The sequence below is a fragment of the Labrus mixtus genome, chromosome 19, assembly GCF_963584025.1.
Source record: "Labrus mixtus chromosome 19, fLabMix1.1, whole genome shotgun sequence".
In the NCBI taxonomy this organism is placed as follows: Eukaryota; Metazoa; Chordata; class Actinopteri; order Labriformes; family Labridae; genus Labrus; species Labrus mixtus.
The window spans coordinates 12,232,713-12,256,215 of record NC_083630.1 but is presented as its reverse complement, the minus strand read 5'-3'; the positions used below and the strand labels follow the sequence as shown (position 1 = coordinate 12,256,215).

General features: G+C 40.6%; 1 protein-coding gene across 3 annotated transcripts in view; it reads left to right on the top strand.

The window, feature by feature from the left end:
• Positions 1-23,503, top strand: part of myripb (myosin VIIA and Rab interacting protein b) — a 28,820-nt gene that overhangs the window by 3,448 nt on the left and 1,869 nt on the right. Inside the window, exons 2-13 of one of the 3 annotated variants that reach the window (XM_061064416.1) lie at positions 8,199-8,279; positions 9,575-9,672; positions 9,873-9,953; positions 10,563-10,724; positions 12,916-13,084; positions 14,029-14,549; positions 16,253-16,402; positions 16,689-17,474; positions 22,106-22,294; positions 22,384-22,545; positions 22,873-22,968; positions 23,192-23,252. In XM_061064416.1, coding sequence (XP_060920399.1) covers positions 9,583-9,672; positions 9,873-9,953; positions 10,563-10,724; positions 12,916-13,084; positions 14,029-14,549; positions 16,253-16,402; positions 16,689-17,474; positions 22,106-22,294; positions 22,384-22,545; positions 22,873-22,968; positions 23,192-23,252 — 2,467 coding nt within the window. In that variant the 5' untranslated portion in view covers positions 8,199-8,279; positions 9,575-9,582. The other 2 variants (XM_061064415.1, XM_061064413.1) reach the window with 2 other exon arrangements.

The following is a 23,503-nucleotide window of genomic DNA, read 5'->3' as shown; positions in this document are numbered from 1 at the left end:
CTCCCAAATTTCCCTGCCAATCCCCTTTTTACACTCTGGTCCACTTGGTGGTGCAATATGTCGTTAATTAAGCTGGTTTGCCAACTTCCAACTCACAAAGAAAAATGCACTCCCCTTAATAATTCATTCAATTTAGGAGATAACAGTTGCAAATGTTCCTATTTCCATTATGACCCACAATAAGTGATGTCAGAAGAGATGTCACTTCTACTTAAAAACCGCTGAGTGAACTACATGTTTTAACTCAATTGATTATATAACATATCAGTTCAATTATCTACTCAGTAGGTTTTAGACAGTAAAGTTTTTAAAAAATGACTGTCTGATTATTATTTCCAAATACATTAGCTTTCTTGGTATGAGCTGCGCTAACTAGCTACCTGATGTAATCACATAATTCAGGGATAACTGTCTAAAACTGAGCGGCATTCTTTGGTGTCGAACAATGAAGCCAAATTTGGGAGTGCAAAAACTGCAGTTCCTTGGGTGTCCACTTGAGGCTGGCTCCAAGCTGTTTCAGTTTCTGAATTAAACCCATGGCACAGTTTGGGTTGTTGGTCTTTTGGGGGATTTTTCAAATAAAAATAACACTAATAGTGTGACTTATCTGCATGATTTATTGCACTAACTGATCATCTAAGGAGTCTGGGCACAAGCTTATTCTGTGAGTGGAATTATTTTGTTATGTCATTCAATGTACAATAATACAAATGGTCATCGAGTGCACAGGAGTCTGTATTGTTGTTGGCTTATCACGGTGGCCACATAAAATATTTTTTCATTACGACTTGGTTTGGTAATATCTATAACATTGAGTGTTTTTTTTTAAACATTTCTCTCTGCCTTTCTAGTCTCGTTTTATAGTAAAGCATCATAAAATTCCCCGTGAAAGGCGATGAGCTGAGTCTGTAATGAAGTATCAAGGCATGAATGATGACATTTTTTTCTGACTTAAATCTCATTCACTTCAAACGGAGGATTACTGTTGTCCCACTTTTCTCTTCCCTTTTGTGTTTGCTGTCACATCCCTCTGAAGTTTCTGTGGGAGGCTTCCCACTTACTAGTGACATAAAGTGGACTTGAGAAATATTCCAACATGTTATCACCTTTTCGACACGCTATTGAGAGAGTGAGAAGAGGAGAAGAGGGAAAAACATTGCGTTGTTTTTCAGAATGATATCAAGGGACATTATGGCCTTGAGTTTGTGGTCAAGCATGTTTGATTCTTAAATTTTATTTAATTAAATCAGCTTTCAATTTTCAAACATCAGAATAGAAAGCAAGCATTTTTTTTTCTCATAATTACTTAACCACCCTTCCAATAAATCTTTATATATGATTTATCCTTTGCAAGTTCATTTTGTGTGTATCTGTGTCTGGATGACTAAACATCCAAAAGATGAATGCCTCTTTCTGTGTCCATATACAGAGGATGGAGTTTATTTTTCCTCTCCAGAGTTAACAAAATAATTTGTTTAACAATCGGTCGGATTATTGTCGGCTTACAGATCAGCTGATTGTATTTTGGTGGTGATTCGAGAGGTTTCCTCCATAGTCTTTTTCTCACAGTCACTATGCTGTGGCTGTTAGCTTGTGTCAAAGCCTGACATGTGGACTTCTATTCAAACTGCTTTAAAGCTTCCTGTTCACAGGCTCTTTTCTGGACCATCAAATCCAAAAGGTACAGAAAAAAACTATGCAAAAAAACTATCCTCAAATAGCTTTAGTTCAAATCTTTTTGTGTGTGTGTGTTTCTGGTACATTTCTCTGAACATTTTCTGGTTTGTTTCATTATGCTCAACAACTAAACCAACTTTATGTGGACCAACCGAGGTCAGACAACGGCTCAACAGTTTGTTAACGTTTAGCGGGGAAGGCATTTTTACAGCTGGTTGTCTGCTTTCAGCAAAGTTAAATTACTTCAAATCATGTCATGAAAACATAAAACGTTTCCATGACTCAACCCAGAGTAGAACAGACAGCGAAGAGTTTGTAGAGCGAGCATTCATGATGCTGCTTATCCGCTTCTGTCTGTTGAGGGGCTACTGAACATCAGTGCAGCGGTTCAGATCTGGCTAATCTGGTGAGTCAGTGCCAGGACATTATGAACAGTGACCTTTGTGACACCACAGCAAAACAAACCACAATGGCTCCCAAATCGCAGAATCTTTCAAGAGATTTATGCTGATTAATTGTTTCTCCAACACCTCAGAGGAAACAAACAGTAAGAAAGCTTAGGTCACTTATGCATGCAGTCAGTTTTGACACTTACCTGCACAGACAGATCGAATTACTAGAGGTAATTATCTTTTGGGTATTTGCAGCCTATTAAGGACAACAGTAGCATTAGAGATTTGAAGCAAATGTTCTTTAATGTTCTTTTTTAAAATCAAAACCAAAGTTTAGATCTCATACATCCTTAAAAATGCTGATATTAAAAAGGACATTAATCTTTCAATTACGGAGCTTCTTGCCGCTTTGTGTTTCACGTGGTGGAATGCAAATGTTTTATTTGGGATTGACATTTTCTTCAAACTCTTGGCTGCATGCTGAACATTTCCCTTCGCTCTAAGCTGTGTTCAGGGTCACTTTCTACGGAGTTGTTCTTGCTCAGGTTGCTGCACAATGAGGATTTGCCCAATCAGGTTCCCTCTTAGCCAGGCAAAGCCGCCCACAGGTGACAGAAGTTGCGTAATAATTGTAAAAGTGGAATACTAAAAGCTTTTGTTAATTACTCAAGACATTATGCTCCATTGTTACATATTTCAACTCCATTATTTGAGCTTTTAAGGGCATGTTAGCCATGGGACCAATTAATTTCTGCACACACACACACTTGTGATGGCTGCAGGCAGTATGTTATATTAAAAAATATAAAGGTACTTCATAAGGTCACAGTTTTCTTAAAAAACACCTTATCTCTTTTGACTTGTGGCACATTTTATGACAGATTTATCTTGCGTTGCATCATCTCCCCAAAAGGTGAGTAAAACTCTCATCTCTCAGATAAAAGCGACCGAGCTGAGTGCAGGATTGTTTACTTTCCACTAACTCCCAGCCTGTCGTGATGTGAGCAGACATCCTGTCTGTTCAGCCGTTGTTCTGAGAATGTTGTTTATGACACTGTGTGTGCTGCCAGATGCTGCATTGTAATTGAAAGGAAACCGTCTGGACTCTCCTTCCTCCTCCTGCTTGTGCTGTTGGCACTCCAGGAACGTTAGCTCTAAGTGGAGCTTTACTGGCTCATTTATTTATACACTCCTTCCTTCTCTGCTCCCTCTGTTTTCTCTATTTATTGCACTCATCATCATCCCAACACTGATTGTCTTATTTGCAAAATTTGGTGAGAGATTTCCAAAAAGACAACACAGGATTTTCTGATTCCTTTTCCATCAAATGGTCCTGTCAAAACAGAGTATACTGAGCTATGCTAACATCTTATTGTATGCTTCATTACAGCTAATAGGCAGAGCTTCCTTGTGTTTGGATAGGTTATAGCTATTAGATCAATTAACTGGCATGTTTAAGGCAGTAAGAAAGAGATGTGAAACAGCTAAAAGCAGAAGTCATTGTGCGATATTTCATGTATCTTTGTCACTGAATTACCAGTCAACCATTTTGGTATTGATAACATATTATGGTAATGGTTTGTGTTTGTCTTTTACATTGGATTAATGATTAAGTAAATCCCAACTTTTAAACCCACACGAATTTAACAGATATTTTTCTGTAACTGTCCCTATATTAATATAAGGCAGAAACTCTTCAGAGAGAAGCATTTCATTTCCAGGACATTTCACCTGGTAAAAACAACAATTGTAGGTTGAAAACTTAAAAGAAAGAGAACATTTAGATACCGTTAGAGACAAAGGCCCTTAGGACGCTTCACATAGACAATCTGTACCGTGCCTAAGCACATACGCTTCAACCCTAAAGTTCAGTTCGTTTGACTAGTTTGAGTGCTCAGGTCAGTGCTCAAGCATGCTACACTTCCTTGGCCCTGGAACTCTTAGAAGAGGTCAATCAATCAAACTTTATTTATATAGCACCTTTCAGACAAATTAAATTGCAGTTCAAAGTGCTTAACAAGAGTGCAGAAAAGTTATTGACGAAAAGTAGTTTATAAAATCATTGAGAGACCAATGCACACCAATAAGAATTAAAAATAAAATATATGTATAAAAATAAAATACAATAAAATACGACACATAAAAGCAACAAGATATTAAAATAAATACATAAGAGGAAAATATTTAAAATTGTAGTAGGATAAAAAGACAATACAGTAATGTTAAGATTTGAATTGATATAAAACACTATATAAAAGCCAGACTGAATAAATGAGTTTTAAGTGTGTTTCAGCACAGTACAGTTCATGTACGAGCACAAGCACGGGTACACAACATGGACAGCCTAACCTGAATTCACTAGCTTTCTGCTAAAAAGAGTGTGCACCTGTGTTTGAGGTGTTTCAAGCTAACTTTAAGGGGATACAAAAAGCACTGTCAGGAGAAAACCGCCAACAAGAGTGTATGAAAGCTGTAAGAGCAGATTACATGCTCTGGAAAGAGACTGGAGCTGACTGTGCGGTAACGGCTAAAGACATCCATCAGCAGGTACTTGAGGCTAAGGCGAAGTCTCATATTGAGCAGGGTGAGAGACGATCAAAAGCTGATCCTGGGGTTAATGATGAGAAGGATGCATTCTCTCATGAGTTGGAAGACCTGAAAACAAGACTGGAGGAACTGGTCACCTAACAAGCATGTCCTTTGACTGTAGGAGGAAGCCAGAGAACCCAGAGGGAGCCAATGCATGCAATGTGGAGTGGAGAACTCAACACAACGGCCCCTGCCTGTCAAAGATTTGAGCCAGGGACCTTTTCAGAAAACTGCCTAACTTTTATCGTCCTCGAGCTCAGATCAATCATAACACACCTGCAGGTGGTCAATAGAATTTCAGTCAATCCAGTGTAATATTAAAGGTGCTAACCTTAATGCTCCTACATTTAGTAATGTAGTTCTGTTGTAATAAGAACATGTAAATTGTGAAATATATAATATTTAAAGCATGCACTTGATATACATTGTCAATTTTCTCTTAACAGAAAGCTATGTAGCCCCCGGGATCTCTTTCCCACATAAACTCACAAACAACACGTATTGCACACTCACCAGTGGTGTGCATACATCCTTCAGAATTCAGGCCACCGCTGTCGTCTGTGTGGTTACCAAGGTGATATTGAGCCATTTCCTCCCACACTCCCCTGAGTGGCTGCTATTGCAAGTGTCGAGGACTAAGGTGAGAAGATGGTCATGGGGCGAAAATACTAAAGGTTGGACGTGAGGAGGATTGTAGACGGAGACAAACACACACGTTTACCTTCCCTCCCCTCTGTAATGATGAGACAGCGGTGTCATTCAGGGCCAACTAATGACAAATACATCATTATGTTGTGTCATAGTAGTCAGTGTATCATTGCTGTCTGGTCATGTATGACTCATGTGTCTATGTGCTGCAGGTCACCTCAGCTCTACAGAGTAGAGAAGACTGGCTTCATGCCTGCCAACATCTCTATGGAGAGAGAGAGAGAGAGAGAGAGAGAGAAGTCAATAAGCCACCAAACTTAAAACAAGTCTTCTATGCAGTAAAAATCCAACAGCAATAATAAACAATGAATGACAAATAATAAATAACTTGCAGATTAAGACACAGATACCTGCTAACTACTTAGGATTTAATCTATCACATAAGGGCATATAAAATACTATCAGAGGAATATTATGAGGTAATTAAAGCAACATTTCTCATATTGTAAGTGTCTTACCAGATACATAAAAAAAACTGATGGTTTAATGACTAGAACATGATTTAATGAAATGATTTCCTGTTGTTTATAGTCTATAGTGCACGTAGTTGTTCATTTGTATCCACAGCTGTTCGATAGGCCTAAATGTTTCAAAAAATTATCTAAATGTGTAAAAGTATTATTTAAATACTAAAAGTATAACATAAGTGTCAAATAGAAATATTCAAGTGAAAAACAGCATTTCATCGCAGCGTCTGACAAACTAAAGCAGGAGCTAATTAAAAATCACACACAGGTTCTTGCATTGCTTGTCAAGGATAAACAAACACTGCATACAGAATTGTTCTCTGCAGTCTGCACCTATATGACAATATGACCTTTTCGGACATCTCACAGATGTTCAGGTTATACCGACAGGCTGTTGTGTGACAGAGATTGATGCTTGTGAGCAAACTGCCTGGGCTGGTGTTGAAATGGGAGAGAATGATCACCCTATCTTGTCTTCAGGAGCTTCATTAGTCTGTAGATTTGTGAGTCAGCTTCTTTGTGTGTGTGTAAATCTGTGTGCATGTGTGTGCATGTATGTCTGTGTGCATCTTGCTATGCAGTTGACTTTATCTGACAGCAGTCCTTTTGTGTCTGCATTGTCCTGATTTGCTGCAGGTAATTTCCACCACCTATTGTCCCCGCCCACAGTGCCAGAAAGTATCATTCGGCTCCAACCAACCAAGAACAGTACAGCTCTGTTGAAAGCCGATCCAGTCACAGTGACAAAAACTCTGGCAGTGAAGGACGGGTGGAGCGGGTAATGGTTTGGCAACTTGTTATTCCGTGCTGGGACTGGGAGGACTGGGATTGGCGGTGGAAACACACACACCTTTCATTTGTGCTGAAGCTACTGTGAAGATGGTTGTTGCCTGAAGTCAAAAGTGTTGGGAAATGTAACAAAATGTTGTTTTTTTTATGGCCGAGTTACAGCATGCCACTATGTGTCACACTGAAATAATGTAAGAGCTTGTGATTGCTGGCTTACAGGCTCTGAACTCAAACGCCGGAGAACTCTAACAGACAGGTCATCTTGCAGTAAAGCTAGAATAGTATAACATATTTGACAGCTGGCTGTGTTACTGCTGCTGCTGTTGTCAGGGTAGGGGAAAGAAGCAAATGCCAGCTTCTTTGATTTTGATTTATTTGCTTGTTGTGTTCCTCGCTTCATGGCTTGAATTTATATATATATATTTGTAAGATTTAGACACAAACGATGTATATAATCTGCACTCAAAGGCAACATTGTGGCATAGAAAAGGGATGGCTCTCTTCCTGGCGGTGTAACATTTTTGCCACGGCAGGGTTTTGGCTCCTCGGAGCCAGACTCGCACCAAACCACCGCGAGCACTCGGCTGTCTCTGTGCACTCAGCCAGAAACTGCAGCCTGTCCAACAAGAGCAGCAACAGGACACTGTCGACAAGATTTATGTCGGAGGAGAGAGAGAGACAGCCTAGGATGGGAGTCATGGAGGGTGTGGAGGAATTTCTGGGGTTTAGGATAGAAGGTTTTTTGTTTTTGTTTTGGCTTCTGTTAGTGAATGAGAATGAACAGAAGTGACAAGTAAAGGTGCAGCTGGAGCCAGATAGCTACTGTGTTTTGTCAATGGCCTGAACAGTAGCATTGTGTACCACCAAATCCTTCTACTGTTCCCTCTGACAGTTTGTCTCATATGTTGCATGTGCATTGAAACTCTCTGTTTTTACAGCCACAATAAATATGTACACAGGAGAGATGTCTAACAGGAGCTAATGGGCCTCTGAGGGAACACATATGGTTTCGCAGGCAGGGACGTCGTAAGCACCACACCTTCTCTGGGCTTTCACGGCATAGACTGTAGTCGGAGAAATATCATCGCAAAGTTTCCATCTCAGGTCACAAGAGTTTCCCTTTTCTGTAAGAGTTCGGCGTTTGAGAAAGAAACTCGCGCAAATATAGCACAAACTCTTGAGAGACTTGGCCTGAATGTGCTATACATAAAACATACAACCCAATGGTACATTTGCACTGAGAATTTGCCTATGATAAGTACCAGCGTGGGTAGTCCTTTTCTTTGAACTGTCATTTTGTTTCTATTTTGTTTTCCTTTTTCATGCACAGTGGGGAAAAGCACCATGTCGAAGAAACAAAAGAATGCAGACGACAAAATGAAATGGGAATACAGTTGACGAGTACAAAAAGGGGATTTAGTGTTATTGTGCAGAGTGTAACCTACTTACATGTGCATAAGAATATGTGTCTATTTTATTCTAATGGTATATGAGTCTAATATTTGAATGTGGGTGACAGGCGACAGTTTGAAGGCGTTCATCTGAAGGCTTCTCTTTTATGTGTCTCCCCCTTTAGATAGCAGCGTTCACGAGGGAAGCAACGACAACGATGGCAGCATCTGTGGCAGCGACTCTGCTTTCTACAGACAGAGTGAAGGTGAGATGTGTGGTGATGAACAGGTCTGTGGCAGTGTTGATGGGTCATTTCGGCCGCAATTACACATTACGACATTATCTTTTCCACTCTGCAGTTGCTTCTTGTCGGCCTCTGTTTGCTGTATTGATTTTTTTCTCCACATTTCTCCCTCTTTCCGTTTTCTTAAAAGGTCCGGCCTTTATGGTGATTGCTCATTAATTGTTGCCTTAACAAATAGAGTCCATTATACAAAGTGCATTTGTGTGTGTGTGTTGTGAGGGGGGGGGGTAACAGTCGTCTTTCAATCATTAAACCGCAAACACATTAAGATTCACACAGATAAAATCAGAGCCTCCTACACACCATAGACAACACGTCTTACTCCATGTACTGAACAAATACACAACCTTTATGCTCAAATAGATATGCACACAACCAGAGAAACCCCAGTCTAATGATAAAGCTCATTTCATCTGTTTGCCTGATATTACGAGTCGTTAATGCACTGATCAAGATCACCATTTAGATAATGACAGCCCACAAACAAACACAGTCTGTCTGTCTCTCTGTCTGTCTCTCTGTCTGTCTGTCTGTCTGTCTGTCTCTCTGTCTGTCTGTCTGTCTGTCTGTTTAGGGTTATGTTATTTTTTACTTCCACCTTGTCAAAACCTAGCGTCTGTATTACCCATCACTCAAAATGACCACCTATTGCCTGATAAGAAAGTCAGGTGTTTTACGAGTACCAGGTAGTGTAGCTAAAAGCTGCTAGTCTCAACAGAAATGGGGAGAAGGCTTCAGACGTCTGGCTCTACATCCCCTTTTTACTCATCTTCAAACTTTAAGTCCTTAACCCTACCTGATGCTTCACAAATTTCACTTTCTAAAGGTTCTCTCTACAAAGCTTTATTCTACAGTTACTGCATATAAAAAAGTAGTCTGCAAGACTGTTAATGAACTTGCAGAAATCTCCTTTTAAATGAGGAATTGTCAACTTACAGGCTTCTGTCACAGCTGGCAGCACAGGGTCGACCTAAAGTACTCAGATAGTTTTGTCTGAATACTTAAATTCTATATTTTGTTTAACTGTTTATATGTCTGTCTTACTATGTTTTCATAAAAATTAATAGTTGCTGACCCTGTGACCGTTCAGATCTAGCCCTGTTTGAGGGGTCATGAAGCACAGAACAGGAATTAGAGCAGGAGTTCAACGGAGTGTTTTTGAAGTCTGAGTGTTGGAGTGAAGGTATGTGCGCAGGTTGTTCCATAGGTGCACTATTACAGAAATGTTCATGCGTGTGTCATATCTCTGACATCAGGACACAGCATGGCAGAGACGCTCACAGTCGCCCTGCGTGTTGCTGAGGAGGCAATAGAAGAGGCCATCGCTAAGGCAGAGGAGTTCAGTGACAGCTTGGTGAGACATTTATCATTTATCTCTCTTTTCTCCGTTTCCTTCTCATCCTCCGCTCCTTTCCCCAGGCCTCCTTCTTGGTCTCTGTATCAGTAGGATGCCATGTTTTTTTTTGGCTAAGATGTCTGCACAGACCCTCTCCTGGTAATACACATTCACTTTTAAAATAGCGTATTTGAATGTGTGTGTTTGTGTGTGTGCAGGAGAAGCAGAATGAGGCTCGGTATCTACGGGACCACAAAGAGGAGCTCATAGAGGAACTCGCCACAACCATTGTACAAAAAGTAAGTTCAGCCAGAGTTCATTATGTGTTTTGAAAGTTTACTTTTCCCTCACATTTTAAGAGATGTTAATCAGGTCAAGTCTCAGTTCTTATTTTTACTGTTTGACCGGTAGACTATTAGAAAGTTTAACAGCATTTTCCTTCATTTATCTGTTAAGAAATCACAGGAGAACATAGAAAATAGTTACAGTCCCCTTCTAAAATGCATGTAACAGCTCTGTTCTAGCAAAGGGCACATTGTCTTAAAATATCTAATTTTAGTTGAAATATAGATTCTAATGAAAATCCATTGATCATCATCATGTCTTGTAAGTTGCATACATAGCAAGTGGAGGGGGAGTGTATATAAAGTGTAAACAAATAACATTTGTCGAAAGTGAAATAAAAAAAAAAAAAAATTCTATCAACACTTTAAGCATAATATTTCATGTCAATTCAAATGGAAACTGGATTTTTGATTTTTTCAAAGTTTCATTGTAACAAATTATTCATGCCTAAGTGTAAACATGAAACGCTTTATAGGATTGCATTTTCCAATTTTCAATCATGATTATAATCTATTATTAATATGACTTTTATTTTCTTTCCTCTCTCTCTTTTCTCTCCTCAGATCATCCAGAGGAGGAAGCGCTCAGAGATGCAGACAGAGTATGACTTTGTCTGGCCTCAGCCTCAGTCCATGATCCCGCCCGATGAACTCCCCTCTCCGTCTCAGACGCAAACCTCGTCTCAAGGAGCACAGGACACTTTCAAGAACTCCTACACCCTCTGGGTCAGTGTCTGCCTGCACTCCAGCTGTAAAAACACTAAAGAAAGTCAAACATACATAGTCCTGTCTGTGCGTCCTGACTCTGGGAATCACTCTTCTTTGGTGCCTTGTGTGTTTAAAGAAGGGAGGTTTTGTTTTTCCAGTTGACAGTATGTATATTTCATTTTACAACACATACAGTACACATGTTCCCCAGTCAGTGTGATTTTAAAAAACACACAGGAATGCTTTGTTTGGCAGCAAAATCACTGTTACTATTCAGTAACACAGGGTACATATGTAGACGGTGTGGTCCCATTTGTCATGTTTCTGTGTCTATTTCTTTGCCTGATCTCCTTTTTTGCTCTTGACGTTTCCAAATTCAATTTCTTCAGATAAATTTGTATTTGTCCCTGTGGGCCAATTCAAAGGCCACAGAGCAGTACCATTACAACAGTGCAAAGTAGGCAAAAAAAAAACCTATTTCATATTAAAAGCATGAAAAGAGGCTCTGGACTCACTCTTAATTCTGTTAACTTAATTCTTTCATGAAGTCATCACGTTTTCAGGATTAAGGTTTGCAAAAATGAGTATGATGCCATTCTAACACTTTTAGAGGGTCATGCTTACCATAAAACATTAAAGATAAAGATAAACTTTATTGATCCCCCATTGGGGGACATTTTTATCGTTACAACAGCTCAAAAAACAGGAATATAATTAGCAAAAATAGCAAAAAGTAAAAAAAAACATATTTACATCAATTAAATAAAGGGAAAAAAAATACAATAATAGAATAATACTAGGTATGTACTCTTCCACTTGTGGAAAGATAGTTATTATTAAAAACACACACAGCATGTAGCATTATTGATTTTGAGTCACAAGGTGATGATGATTCTGTTAAACTGTCTGACTGCAGATGGGATGAAATACCTACATTCACTTTGAGGTCAGCTTACAGACAAATCTCTATTTGTCTTGAAATAAGGGGGAAATGGCCCACCAACATGAAAATGCACCCACAGATGCATGGCTAAGTCCTTTTTTCCACAGTTTGAAGTGTTTTACGGTGGATTTCCCCTCAAGTGCAGGCAAAAGCATCGCCAGTGAGAACAACATCAGGTCGCACAAAAACACATAGAGATGTATAGTACACACAGGGACAAAAGACAAATCGTCTATGCACACACACCTGGCAGTGGTAGTACTACAAGTCAGCAGGGACTCCTGGAGATTTGTCATTGTCCCGTGTGTGAGCGAAGCATCAAAGCTGCTCTCCCCGGGCCTCACCATTCTGTTCCCCGCTGCTTCACTCAGGGAAGATCAAAGTCCCGTGAAATACGAAGGGATCTTCCTCAAATGCTCTGCCCACTGTGGGCTGGGCTCTGTTTATCAGCTCTCTGCAAACACACTCACAAACACAGTGCATTTAAATGCACACTCAAATGAGTGCTGCCTTGACACAGATCCTTGTGGTAATCCTAATCTTGCATCCCACCCATCCCCAAGAAGCAATATGTTTTCTTCTCTTTTTTCTCTGGATCAGTCAAATCTATACATGGACAAACATGCACCTACAGGCGTCTTACTTGGATGTTAAATTAAGACGTAAGAAGTTGACATTTTTTGCCACAAAAATAGGCTGTGGGAAACATCTCTAATTAATCTTGGTATTACATTCATCATTAAGGTAAACTAGATGTATATTATCCCTCTTCATGTTTTAAAATTGGGATATTCTATGATAATTTATAAAACTAGCTGCATTAGATCTCCTTTATACACACTCACACGCAAATTCATGAAATTTAAATAAGTTGAAGAGCAGCCACTGTCTGTTTGTTTAGTTGTTTTTTAGCTCCCCCTGCTGGTGAGAAATATTCCTCACAGTCACAGTTGGACAGACTTCTGTCAGACAATCGATCAGCCAGATGGACCAAAGGCTCTCCTTCATATTATGTCATTATAGTTTGTGGATATGATGTGTGACTGCTCCTGGCCCCCGCGCAGCTTTCTCTGCCTAAGCAACAATAATCTGTCTGGAGCTGCAGGGAGTGTCAGACCCAAGTGTCAAACACAAGCCAAATTACAATTATGTCGCTGTTCTCATGTTTCTTTTTAAATAAAAGCAATGATCTTTGTCATTTCACTTTTACTGTGTAGACTTTTGTTGCTCATTAATACCACTGTGTGTGTGTGTGTGTGTTTGCAGCGATCCCGGTCGGCGTTCTCCCTCACCAGTGACGACTCGCCAGAGAAAGTCCCTGAAGACGAAGGAGCAGGAGCGAGAGGTAACCTGCAAAATTACGCATCCCTGAAAAGAGAGGGTAAGGCCACTTCTCTGCCAAGCTGGAGGAGTGTCGACCGCCTGGACAACTCCAGTAAATATTTCACACTAACTCTGTTTAATGTTTTTAACTTAAATTACTTTCAATGTATGCCTTTGACAATAGAAATAATCTTCAAGCACCATAAGGATCTTTCAGATTAGGTTTGTTTATCTTTGGTCATTTACTTCCACAAATAAGATTGAAACATAGTGACTCCTGCATAGCTTTCTGTTGTTGATTCATTTTGACTGGTTTACCTACACTAGTCTTATTTAACATCAAAGAAGTACTTCAGTTCATTTTCTTAAGTTTAAGACTTTGTCATACGCGCAACGATTACAGTGAAGCAGTCGTTGGCAGTGCAATTCTTTGTTCTTGCGATCCCTTTCAACAATGCTCTAGAACATAAAGAAGAGCAAATATCAAAGCGTTATTTCTGAAAGCGATTAAGAATCAGGGTGGTGTTGTTTCTCTTTTTGATGAAAAACATATTGAAAAGTCTAAAGATGCTGTCAGGAGATATCTCAATAAGTTATTTGCATTCATTGTATTAATCAAGGTCTCGCTAAATGCATTACTTCTTGTGTTGTGCAAAATAATCGGAATTTTGGATGTGTTTTTAATTTAATGAGTATGTTCTTGGGGGGGCGCTGGTGGTGCAGTGGTTAGTGCGCGCGCCCCATGTATGGAGGTTGTAGTCCTCCAAGCGGGCGGCCCAGGATCCAATCCCACCTGTGGCTCCCCTCCCGCATGTCATTCCCCAACTCTCTCTCCCTGATTTCCCACTCAATCCACTGTCCTATCTCTCCATTAAAGGCCCAAAAAAGCCCAAAAATAAATCTTAAAAAAAAAATAAGTACGTTCTTAAACTCCAAAGTATTACCCTAAAAACTTCTCTAAATTAAGTTTAAAGGTTGCACAGCCTATCCTAAAAGGACTTATTTTGATGAGTTCATTTTTTCTAATCTTCCTGCTGTCTGTTCATGTTCTTCCAGGTGCATCCTCAGTGCTTCACAGCCCAGATGGTAACTGGATCGCTCTGCACAGCTCTCAGCTGTCTCGTCCCAGCCTGCTAACCAAGAGGAAGAGCCTTGTGTTCAGCGTGTTGGAAAAGGAGTCTGGCGTCGTCTCAGCCTACGATGAGATGGGATCGGACTCTGAGGAGGGCGACGAAGGCTGCTGGGGCGTAGCGCTGAGACAGTTCCGCCGCAAGCTGTCCGACGATACGTACTACACGGACTCGCAGCACGACCCAGAGTGGACGTACACGCAGCACCTCCCCATCACCTCTCCATCCTCAGGCCAGTTCACCAACACAGAGACTCTTAACTCGGACTCAGAGGCTTCGTCGGTTCTGTCTGCGTGTCCCCGGAAACCTCCTCACAACCACCTGAGGAAGAAAGGCCCGCCGGACACCCATCTGCACCCTCATAACCTCTACCACCAACACCTCCAGCAGAACTTCTCTCCTTACCCACACCACTCAGAGGCACTGGATGTGAACTTTAATCCTAAGGTGACTCATCTTTATTTATAACTTTGGAATATTTTCTTCAACAATTTCCTGATGAAAAAAAAAAGTTTTTTATGATGTGAAGGGGCAACTTCAGGGGGAAGAAGTGAATTCTATTTAAAGCAAATGCAAGTCATAAACAATACAAACTACACCAACTCAGGTCTTCATTAGGGTCATTGTCAGCAGTAGCTTTTTATGTTTGTTTCCTCCTCAACTACCTTTTCCCTCTTCCCACCCCCTTTGGTTTTCACCTGTTGATGAATCTCTTACTTATTTTTCTACCAATAGGCCTGCACTTTCAAGGGGAATTATCCTCCCACTCAACTGAAGTGTAAACTAAGATTTACAAGCCACAATGTGTGCAATATGTAGGCTATTTAGTTATATTTTACCAGTTAAAATGCAGGTTTTTTTTTTTTTTTGGTTTTTTTTTCAAATGGAGGTCACTTTTACCCGTTCACTAACCTCTTCACAACATGAATAAAGCACAACAAACCCAAAGTATCCACAGAACACCAACACAGAACCCACACTAAGACACCTAGAACTCCTACCCCTTTGTCTTCAAATTGTGTGTTATGATGTTTGAGAGGATGAAACTAAACTGAAAAAGTATGTTGTTCAACAGAAAAAACATTACATCAACATGAAGCATTAAAATCATCAAATCAGATGAACATTACAATTCATGTTTTTATTTCCCTGCAGTGTTGGAAAAGTATCGACATCCTCTTTTTACATTTAAGTAATATCCAAATATAAAAAAAAATCCTAACAAAGTAAGACAATCTGTGTATATGATCCTTCTAAAGTTAAAGTGAAGAGGAAAAATGCTCTTAAAAAGTCATCTGGTGGGTGTCCGGTGGGTGAATATTATCACGTGACATTGTTTGCTCGAAAATGTTTATTCATCAATTTTGAGGCGGCCTTAAACACTTGTGGCTGAAGGCCACTAGGTGGAGCTATTTAAACTTCTTTATATACAATAAAATGAGTCCAGTTCGATCAAATTGATCAGGCTCATTTGGGTCACATGATAAACCTTTTTTTTGGGGGGGGGGGTTAGATGATTGATGCATCAGGGAAGAACAGAGAGAAACTTTCGACTAGACAAATCTGTGGTCATTTTTCTGACGTTTATGCAATTTGGAAAGAGTCATTTCAATAAAATAATGTCAGAGGTTTTAACGGAGGGGGGATCTTATCTATGGAAGTGCAAACAACTCTTACACAGACAAATTGCATAACATATCCTATTTGACATGGATATCAAATGAATAAGGCTGCCTTACAGCAAGAAGGTTCCTGGTATGAATCCCCGTCAGGAGCCTTTCTGTGTGGAGTTTGAAGGTTCTCCCCGTGCATGTGTGGGTTGTCTCCGGGTACTCCGGCTTCCTCCCACCGTCCAAAGACATGCTCTCTAGGTTAATTGGTGACTCTTGCCCCGTAGGCACGGGTGACTGTGGCTGGTTGTTTGTCTCTATATGTCGGCCCTGGGATTGACTGGCGCCCAGTCCAGGGTGTACCAGGCCTCTCGCTCAATGACAGCTAGGACCGTCTCCAGCCTCCGGCGACCCCAAATAGGATAAAGCGGTTTAGATAATGGATGGATGCAATGTTACCAGTTTGAAATATGACCTAATACTTAATGGAAATACTCAATTAAAGTTCCTTAAATGACTTTGTTTCCCCCTTGTTCCCAGGTGATGGGAGACAGCAGTGAGGCAGAGGAGAAGCAAAGTGACCTCATCAGAAGGTCCCGGCGACGCAGGAAAAGCAAGAGGGAGTCGTCGTCAGAGCGGAGCAGGCCTGGAAGCCAGACTCACTCACAGACAATCTACCCATTAGTGCAGGTAAACTATCACACCTGCACCTTTCGAAGCGTGTGTTTTTTTAGTTGATTGTAACATAAACATAAACTGACTTGGAGCTCCCATAGGGCCAGTGAGCAATTGAGAGGTTGTAAACTACTTTTTCTCCATGGGGAGGCAGCAAACTACAGCGCTGTGTTTGTTGATGCGATGCAGACTCAATATCGCTCAGTTTTTCTGTTTTGTTTGTACATTTTGCTAAATAGTGATTTGATTTTGATGACTTATTTTTCACTTGTTTTTTTGTCCGTTCATCTCCTCCCTCAAGGAGAACGGTGGCTATCTACTCAACGCCCTTTTGAAGAGGAGTATGAGTGAGGAACAGTCAGTACCTGACAGTATGCCAATGGCCACAGCTGCACCAGAAGCTTTCAAATTAGATGCCATGACACCCGAGTCGGAAGACTTTCACACAGTTCTCCAAAATTCAGCTGCACTCAGCTCCCAACAGCCCCAACCTCTGGCTCTGGGTTCCCAGCATTCGCCCAGCAGCCCTGGGCCCGTAGATCCTCTGGAAGAAGGGCTACGGTCCAGACTCAACCAAATGGTCAGCCGCGCCAACAGCAAAGACAGCAGCTCCTCTGAGGAGGAGTGCACGAAGCGAGCTGCGGAAAAACAGTTAGATAACGAAAGTGACAGACAGAGAGAGAAGACGAGGCCGAAAGACACAGACAGAGACAGAGAGAGGCAGAGGGTTCTGGAAAGATTACGAGACAGGAACAGCATTAAGGAGAGAGAGAAAGCAGGTGACACAGTCAAGGTGAACGGAAAAGAGATGAAAAGAGGTGAGAGACTAATTAAGAGTTCTTCGGTGAGAGAGGAAAGAGTCGGGAGGAGATTAGAGAAAAGGGTGGAAAGTTTGAAGGAGAAATTAGACGAGCAAGAGCAAAAGAGAGGAGAAAAAAGAGAGCTGAACAGACAAAGCAAGAGACAACACAGAAGAGACGCGGAGAAGGAAACGGAGCAGAAAGGAGGAGCAAAGAGAAGTGGATCCAGTGCAAGTTCCCCTGCTATTACACCTTCATCCCAGGAGGGGGTGCTGTCAGACAACCAGGTAGGGAAATCAAGAGAAAGTACAGTAGATGGGTTTGTGTGGCTGCTGACCTTCTGCTTCCGTCTTGCCCTGCTTTGGAAGTACAGTCTGTCTGCCTTTTGAGACATTTCACTTTTACTCTAAATGTCCCTTCATCATCTCATCTTCCTCTCTTATCCTTGTACGTTTGTGACACAATCACTGCTGTCCTTCTCTGTCCCTCACCCTGTGTTTTACCCCCTTCCTCTGTGCTTTCCTCCTTTTTTCTCTTTCTTTGCTTGTTTGTGTGTTTCCTCCTTCGTGAATATCTGCCTGTTTGTGTCTGCTTGTGCGTGTGTGTCAGGAGGGACAGAATGACTTGGAGCAGCAACAGAGGCTCCAGTTGCTCTCCTGTCTATTACAGCAGGTGAGATATCAGCTGGAAACAAAGGATTCCCGTGATGTCGTGCGTTACACCTCCTTACTAAACATCCAACTGACCATGTATACATTTGTCAGTTACAGATAATTTGTGCTATTAGCTGTCACCTTCACCTTCTGGATATTTAGCTATATACAACATGTCCATCTTTGTTATCTGAAGGGACATTCTGTAAAACATAAGCAGGTACAATAAATGAGTACAATAAGTTAAAGTCAGTTTCAGAAAAATTATCTGAAAATCAACTTTATTACATCCTAAATGAATCCTCTTTGTCAATGTCATTATAAGTCACATATTGTGTAAAATACACTTTACCATGTTTTCCAAACATTAATATGTGTCCCTAGTCTTGTCCAGAAGCCCCTAAATTATAAATTGTGTGTTCAAACAGGCTGTTTGGAGATGTTTTCCCTTTGTTATGCGATAAAGGCAAGTAACCCTAGGTGTTACTAGGTGTTTGTTCTGCCCTTTGAGTCTGCCTTCTCAACGTAAACTAAAAGGGGACATGGTGTGAGAAAGCTCAAGCCACCCAAGCTCTTTCTAGAGGGGCGCCGTCGAACATAGTTCACTTGCATTTGAAGCTACAGACACAGAAACAGGGGTGAAATAGAGGGGGTTATAGGCATGATCAAATACAGGATCAGAGTGGATCTTTGGCAAGAAACTTCAGACATTATTTGGGGAGCTCTGACACTTACAGTATTTAAACTTGTTGATAAGAAGTATATGTGATCTTGTTGTAAGGTCCAATCAAAATGATTTAAATGCAATACAAAGAGACTAGAGGCATCTGTGTATCAAACAAATAATTCTAATTTATACTTTATTAATACCGCAAGGGGAAATTTGGTTTTACGCTCTCTTTAATGAACATGAACACACACACAGGTCGAAATACACACACATGCACAAACAGGATCCTATGGACATGCAATGATGGAGCGGTGTCAGAGTGAGAGGGCTGCCCACAGCGAGCGCTCCAGAGCAGTTTTGGGGTTCTGTGCTTTGCTCAATGGCACCCCGGCAGTGCTCAGAAAGTGGACTGGCACCTCTCCAGCTACCGGGCCAATTTCCAGACTTGAACTGACGACCGTCCGGTTCCTAACCCAAGTCCTTACAGACTGAGCTACTGCCATAAAAACATTATTTTTATTAGTGGACAAAGATACCTTAGAATGTTACAATTCACTTAGTGGACACTTTTGTCCAAAGCGACATATGTGAGAGAGTAGGTACTAATCCATTCATACACCACGACTGAAGCAGAGGGAGCAATGCGGGGTTAGGTGTCCTGCCCAAGGACACATCGGACATGTTGCTCAGCTGGGGATCGAACTCTTCACCTTCCGTTTGAGAGGCAATGACTCTACCAACTGAGCTACAACTGCCTGAAAGCAAAAATTGTCAACATTTCAAGTTCTCCATGTCTTCTCTGACCCTTTAGGTTAAACACGTGGACACGTTAAAACCCCCCAAAAAGTCTGATTGAAAGACATATAAATCCCACACACATGCACTTACGAGCTCAGCTCTGTGCTAGTTGTACATTAGAAACAAGTGGGTCAATGCTTGTCATTACCCAGGCTAATTATAAGGGCTCCTGTGTGAGTAATGTGTGCCTTTCACATCGTGTATGAAACATGAACTAGGAAGATCTATTTTTATTTTTCACAGCGCCCATTGAAACCGTCTCATCTTTTACCTCGTGAATAAGAAAAACATGTCCATGACTGTCATGCTTTACAGATCTTTGGTATTTATTTCCAATTAACCTCATTTTCTTCAAGCATTTACCACATAAAAAAAAAACATGACAATGGTTGAATGAAACCGACTGAGAAAGCCTAAACTTTGCCATTTGTAATGAGGCATTTTCCTTTTTAGAAAAATGTAATGAATGTCTTGCTGACTTAAAATTCAAAAAGATTTGAAACATTTTCGTGAACATTCAAATATATACATGAGCATGAATGCATGAAATGGTACAGCGTGCAGGTATAAGATATGTTTAAAATCCTAGAAGTTGTGCAGAGAGGCTTTTTGCCAATGTTAAAATGCTAACAAGCTCACAAAGCTTTAATCCTGCTTTCTTGCTAAAGTCATATCTTTCAAGCAGACATCAGTTAATTAGCACCAACAACTGTGACTGTTCCCCCCGCTCCACTGGCATCCCTCAGGGTTCTGTGTCTGGTCCTCTCCTGTTCGACCTCTCCATCAGCAGCACCGTACTTTGTCATGATCTCTTACTTTAGCATCTACCCCAATTACGTCCAGCTCTACATTTTCACAAAATGAATCACTACTGCAACCCACTCCACTCCGACCAAACATCTTACTGGGGGGAAAAAAACTTTGTTGTAGCAAGCCAACTTCCTATTAAATAAGACATGATCCCAATCCATGCAAAACCCTTCGCCAAAACTCACAACTTTTCCCTTACTGCCCATAACCTTTCATTAAAATCACGACTCAATTTTTATCACCAGAAATTGTTTCTGCTGCTTCCAAAGTCCTGAAAAAGGAAAATAAGATATATAGAAGATGGGAATTATCTGCAAACCACAGAACTCATATTTTTGAATTATTTCCCTCTCAATATAGGAATATATTAAAAAACAATACATGCATCTTGAAAGCCAATAGCAGTGACTCTTTGATCTGAGTAGTGATGGCCTAGTTCTTTAGACTGGATGAGAATGTCAGACTCTCACTATACTAATTTCTGCATCGACCAACATAGGTCAATATCTCTACTTAGCTGTCTTTTTGAGAACACTGAATGTTGATGTTTTTAAAAGATAAGAGGTTTGATATTCTACCTTTCATCTCTCACCTTCTATTGAATTTCGTCTTGACCAAGTCATTGGTCCTCCTCATTCCTACCACCTGACACTCTACCTTTCAGACATCCATGCTGTCTTTCTGACTAAGAGATGGATCAATACACCTCCCATCCTGCTGATCAAAGCTTCAGTCAGTGATTCATTCATTATTGAATTACATCTGTCTCTCTTCACTGCCCTTTCATTTTTGTGCTCGGTATATTCATCTTTTCAGAAAATCTCGCCTTTTAATTATTATTTACCCCAGATGGTCTGAATTTGGAAACAAGCTTGAATTGGGTGAACATCTGTTCCAGTTTGTCAAGACACTGGCTCACTGTAAATACAATGACTAATATGTTTTTAGCTATTTGTCTATTTAAGAGCATCTTACCATTGAAGTGAGAGGTCTCCACCAGTGAATGTATCCATCAACTTCAAAATTAATTATGTGAGCCTGTGACATTTAACACTCTTTGGTGTTAAAAAGGTCAAAATAGATGATATTTGATCAGAACAATCACATATATTTGGGGATTACCTGTAAAAGTAATACAATCTTGTGTTTTCTTATATCTTGTAATTTAGGTTTCTTATTAGGAATTTATAGCTGACTGAAGCACTGATTCATTAGCTGCACACTCAGACGCTATAGTTATTATCCTGCAGCCCACTTTTTGAAACAGGCTGCCCAGTAATAAGGGCTATTCAATTCACTGCAGCATTCTTAACCTGTTTAAAGCCCTTAAAAAGAAAAGATCAATCACTCCCACAGCTTTGTCTTGAAACCTTATTTGCTTCCTTTCTACCTCCTCCTTCCTCGCTGGTCACTTTCAGTTCTTTGTGATGCACCATCTCATTGGCCATCGCAGGTCATGCACTCACAGATTTACAATAAGCATGACAAATATGTGTGCATTTGTTACCTGCACAATGGTCTTTTACACAACCTTGCAGCTTGAATGGGGTTGAAATGCTGAAATAAAAAAACTTTTAAATTAAGACCTATAAAGTGTATTTGCTCCCTTTCATTTTTAAACGATAATTATTGCATGTTGTTTCCCACTTTGATGATTTTATAATTACATTCCAAATCTTTTATTTGTTTTATATTTAGTTATATCCCCTTTGTCCCTGAATGTTGTGTTTGTATGTTGCATTAAGCACTTTTTTTGTCTTTTTTTATGCAAAGGGACGCAATAAGTTGTTTTGTTGTCATCAAATTATAACTGAAACACTTCCTTGTCTATTAACTTTAAATCATGAAAGTCCAATATTATTTTCCTTTTTAAACTGTTGTTGTATTATGTAGATAACTTACGGCTGTACAATGTGTGTTTGTGCGTCTGGGGGTGTGTGTGTGTTTGTGTGTCTGGGTGGGGATGTGTGTTTTTCAAATGAAGCAGAAGTACTCGGCTGCATCTCTCTGCAGCATCACCACAGAGGTACTGAAGGTTTTGAACGCCACAGAAGAGCTGATTGGGGAGGCAGGAGGTGAGAGCTTCACCCCGTCTGAGTCCACGTGTGCTTCTCCCGTGTCCAACAGTGCAGAGGCCCGCAGGCTGGATCAGAGGCTGACCAAGATGGAGGAGAATGTAATCTCATGAGCCTCTTAGCACAACTGCCTGATTACTGAGATACAGTCTTACTGTGAACTTAACGTCTTATTCTTTCCTCTGTACAGGTGTACCTCACTGCTGGTGCTGTGTATGGGCTTGAGGGGGCGCTGGGGGACCTGGAACACTGCGCCCGCAGTATTAACAGTGGAACCACAGACACGGAGCTGGCCTTCTTGGAGGACCAGGTGGCCACTGCAGCCGCTCAGGTTCAGCACTCTGAACTACAGGTATTGGAGGACCCCATATCCAGAATATTTCACCAAGCTAAATGATCTTTTTGTTTCATTTAAACACTATGGTAAATGTATGGCTGCAGGAGCTGGGACTCGGCCTCCCAAACTTCCAGTTGAGAGACGATTGACTCTACCACTGAGCCACAGCCGCCCCACTATGTGTGCTGTCATTATTTTTGAACATGAACATCTATATTGATTCATTATGAAGTTTGGGTTTTGGGTTAACGTTGTATTACTTTCTTCTTTAACCCTTGGCAGGACTAGGATTGAATTTTGAGTTTTTTCGGGTTTCAATTTAAGCCTTTTTCACTGTTTCAGATTTCCAACATTGAGTCCAGAATATCAGCTCTGAAAACAGCTGGGTTGAATGTGACTGCCTGCAATCGCTTCTCCAAGTTTAAGCCAAAGGCCAAGGTAATAAACGGCCGTTTACGCTCCCTCACAACTCTCCCATATAGTCCTTTCTATATGTATCTTTGTTAGGTTTTGTATGCCTCATTTATAACTAGTATTTGCTAAAGGAATTGAAATTGAAATTTAAGCTGTCTTATTTTTCACTGAGGTTTTCTGGATCTATCTACCTTTTTACTCTGTTTATTTAAACTTGAAGTTAATCGTTCAAAATCTCTGATTACAGCCTCAAACTTTGGACTCTTCACGCCATCAAAGGAGGAAGCTTCCAGCCCCTCCAATGAAAGGTACAAACAAGTTTAGCACACATGGACACGGTGCTAAATAGACCAAATCAAAATTATGGGAACATTTGAATTAAAGAGGACATATTATACCCCTTTTCTACCTTTTCAAACAGTCCCCCTGTGGTCTAAATGAAACATCTGTGCTGTGCTTTGGTCAAAATATAACATGAATCAAGCACCAGAGGAGGTTTGTGACCCTGTATAAACCAGCTCTCTCAGAACGCTCTGTTTTGGTGTGTGTGTCTCTTTAA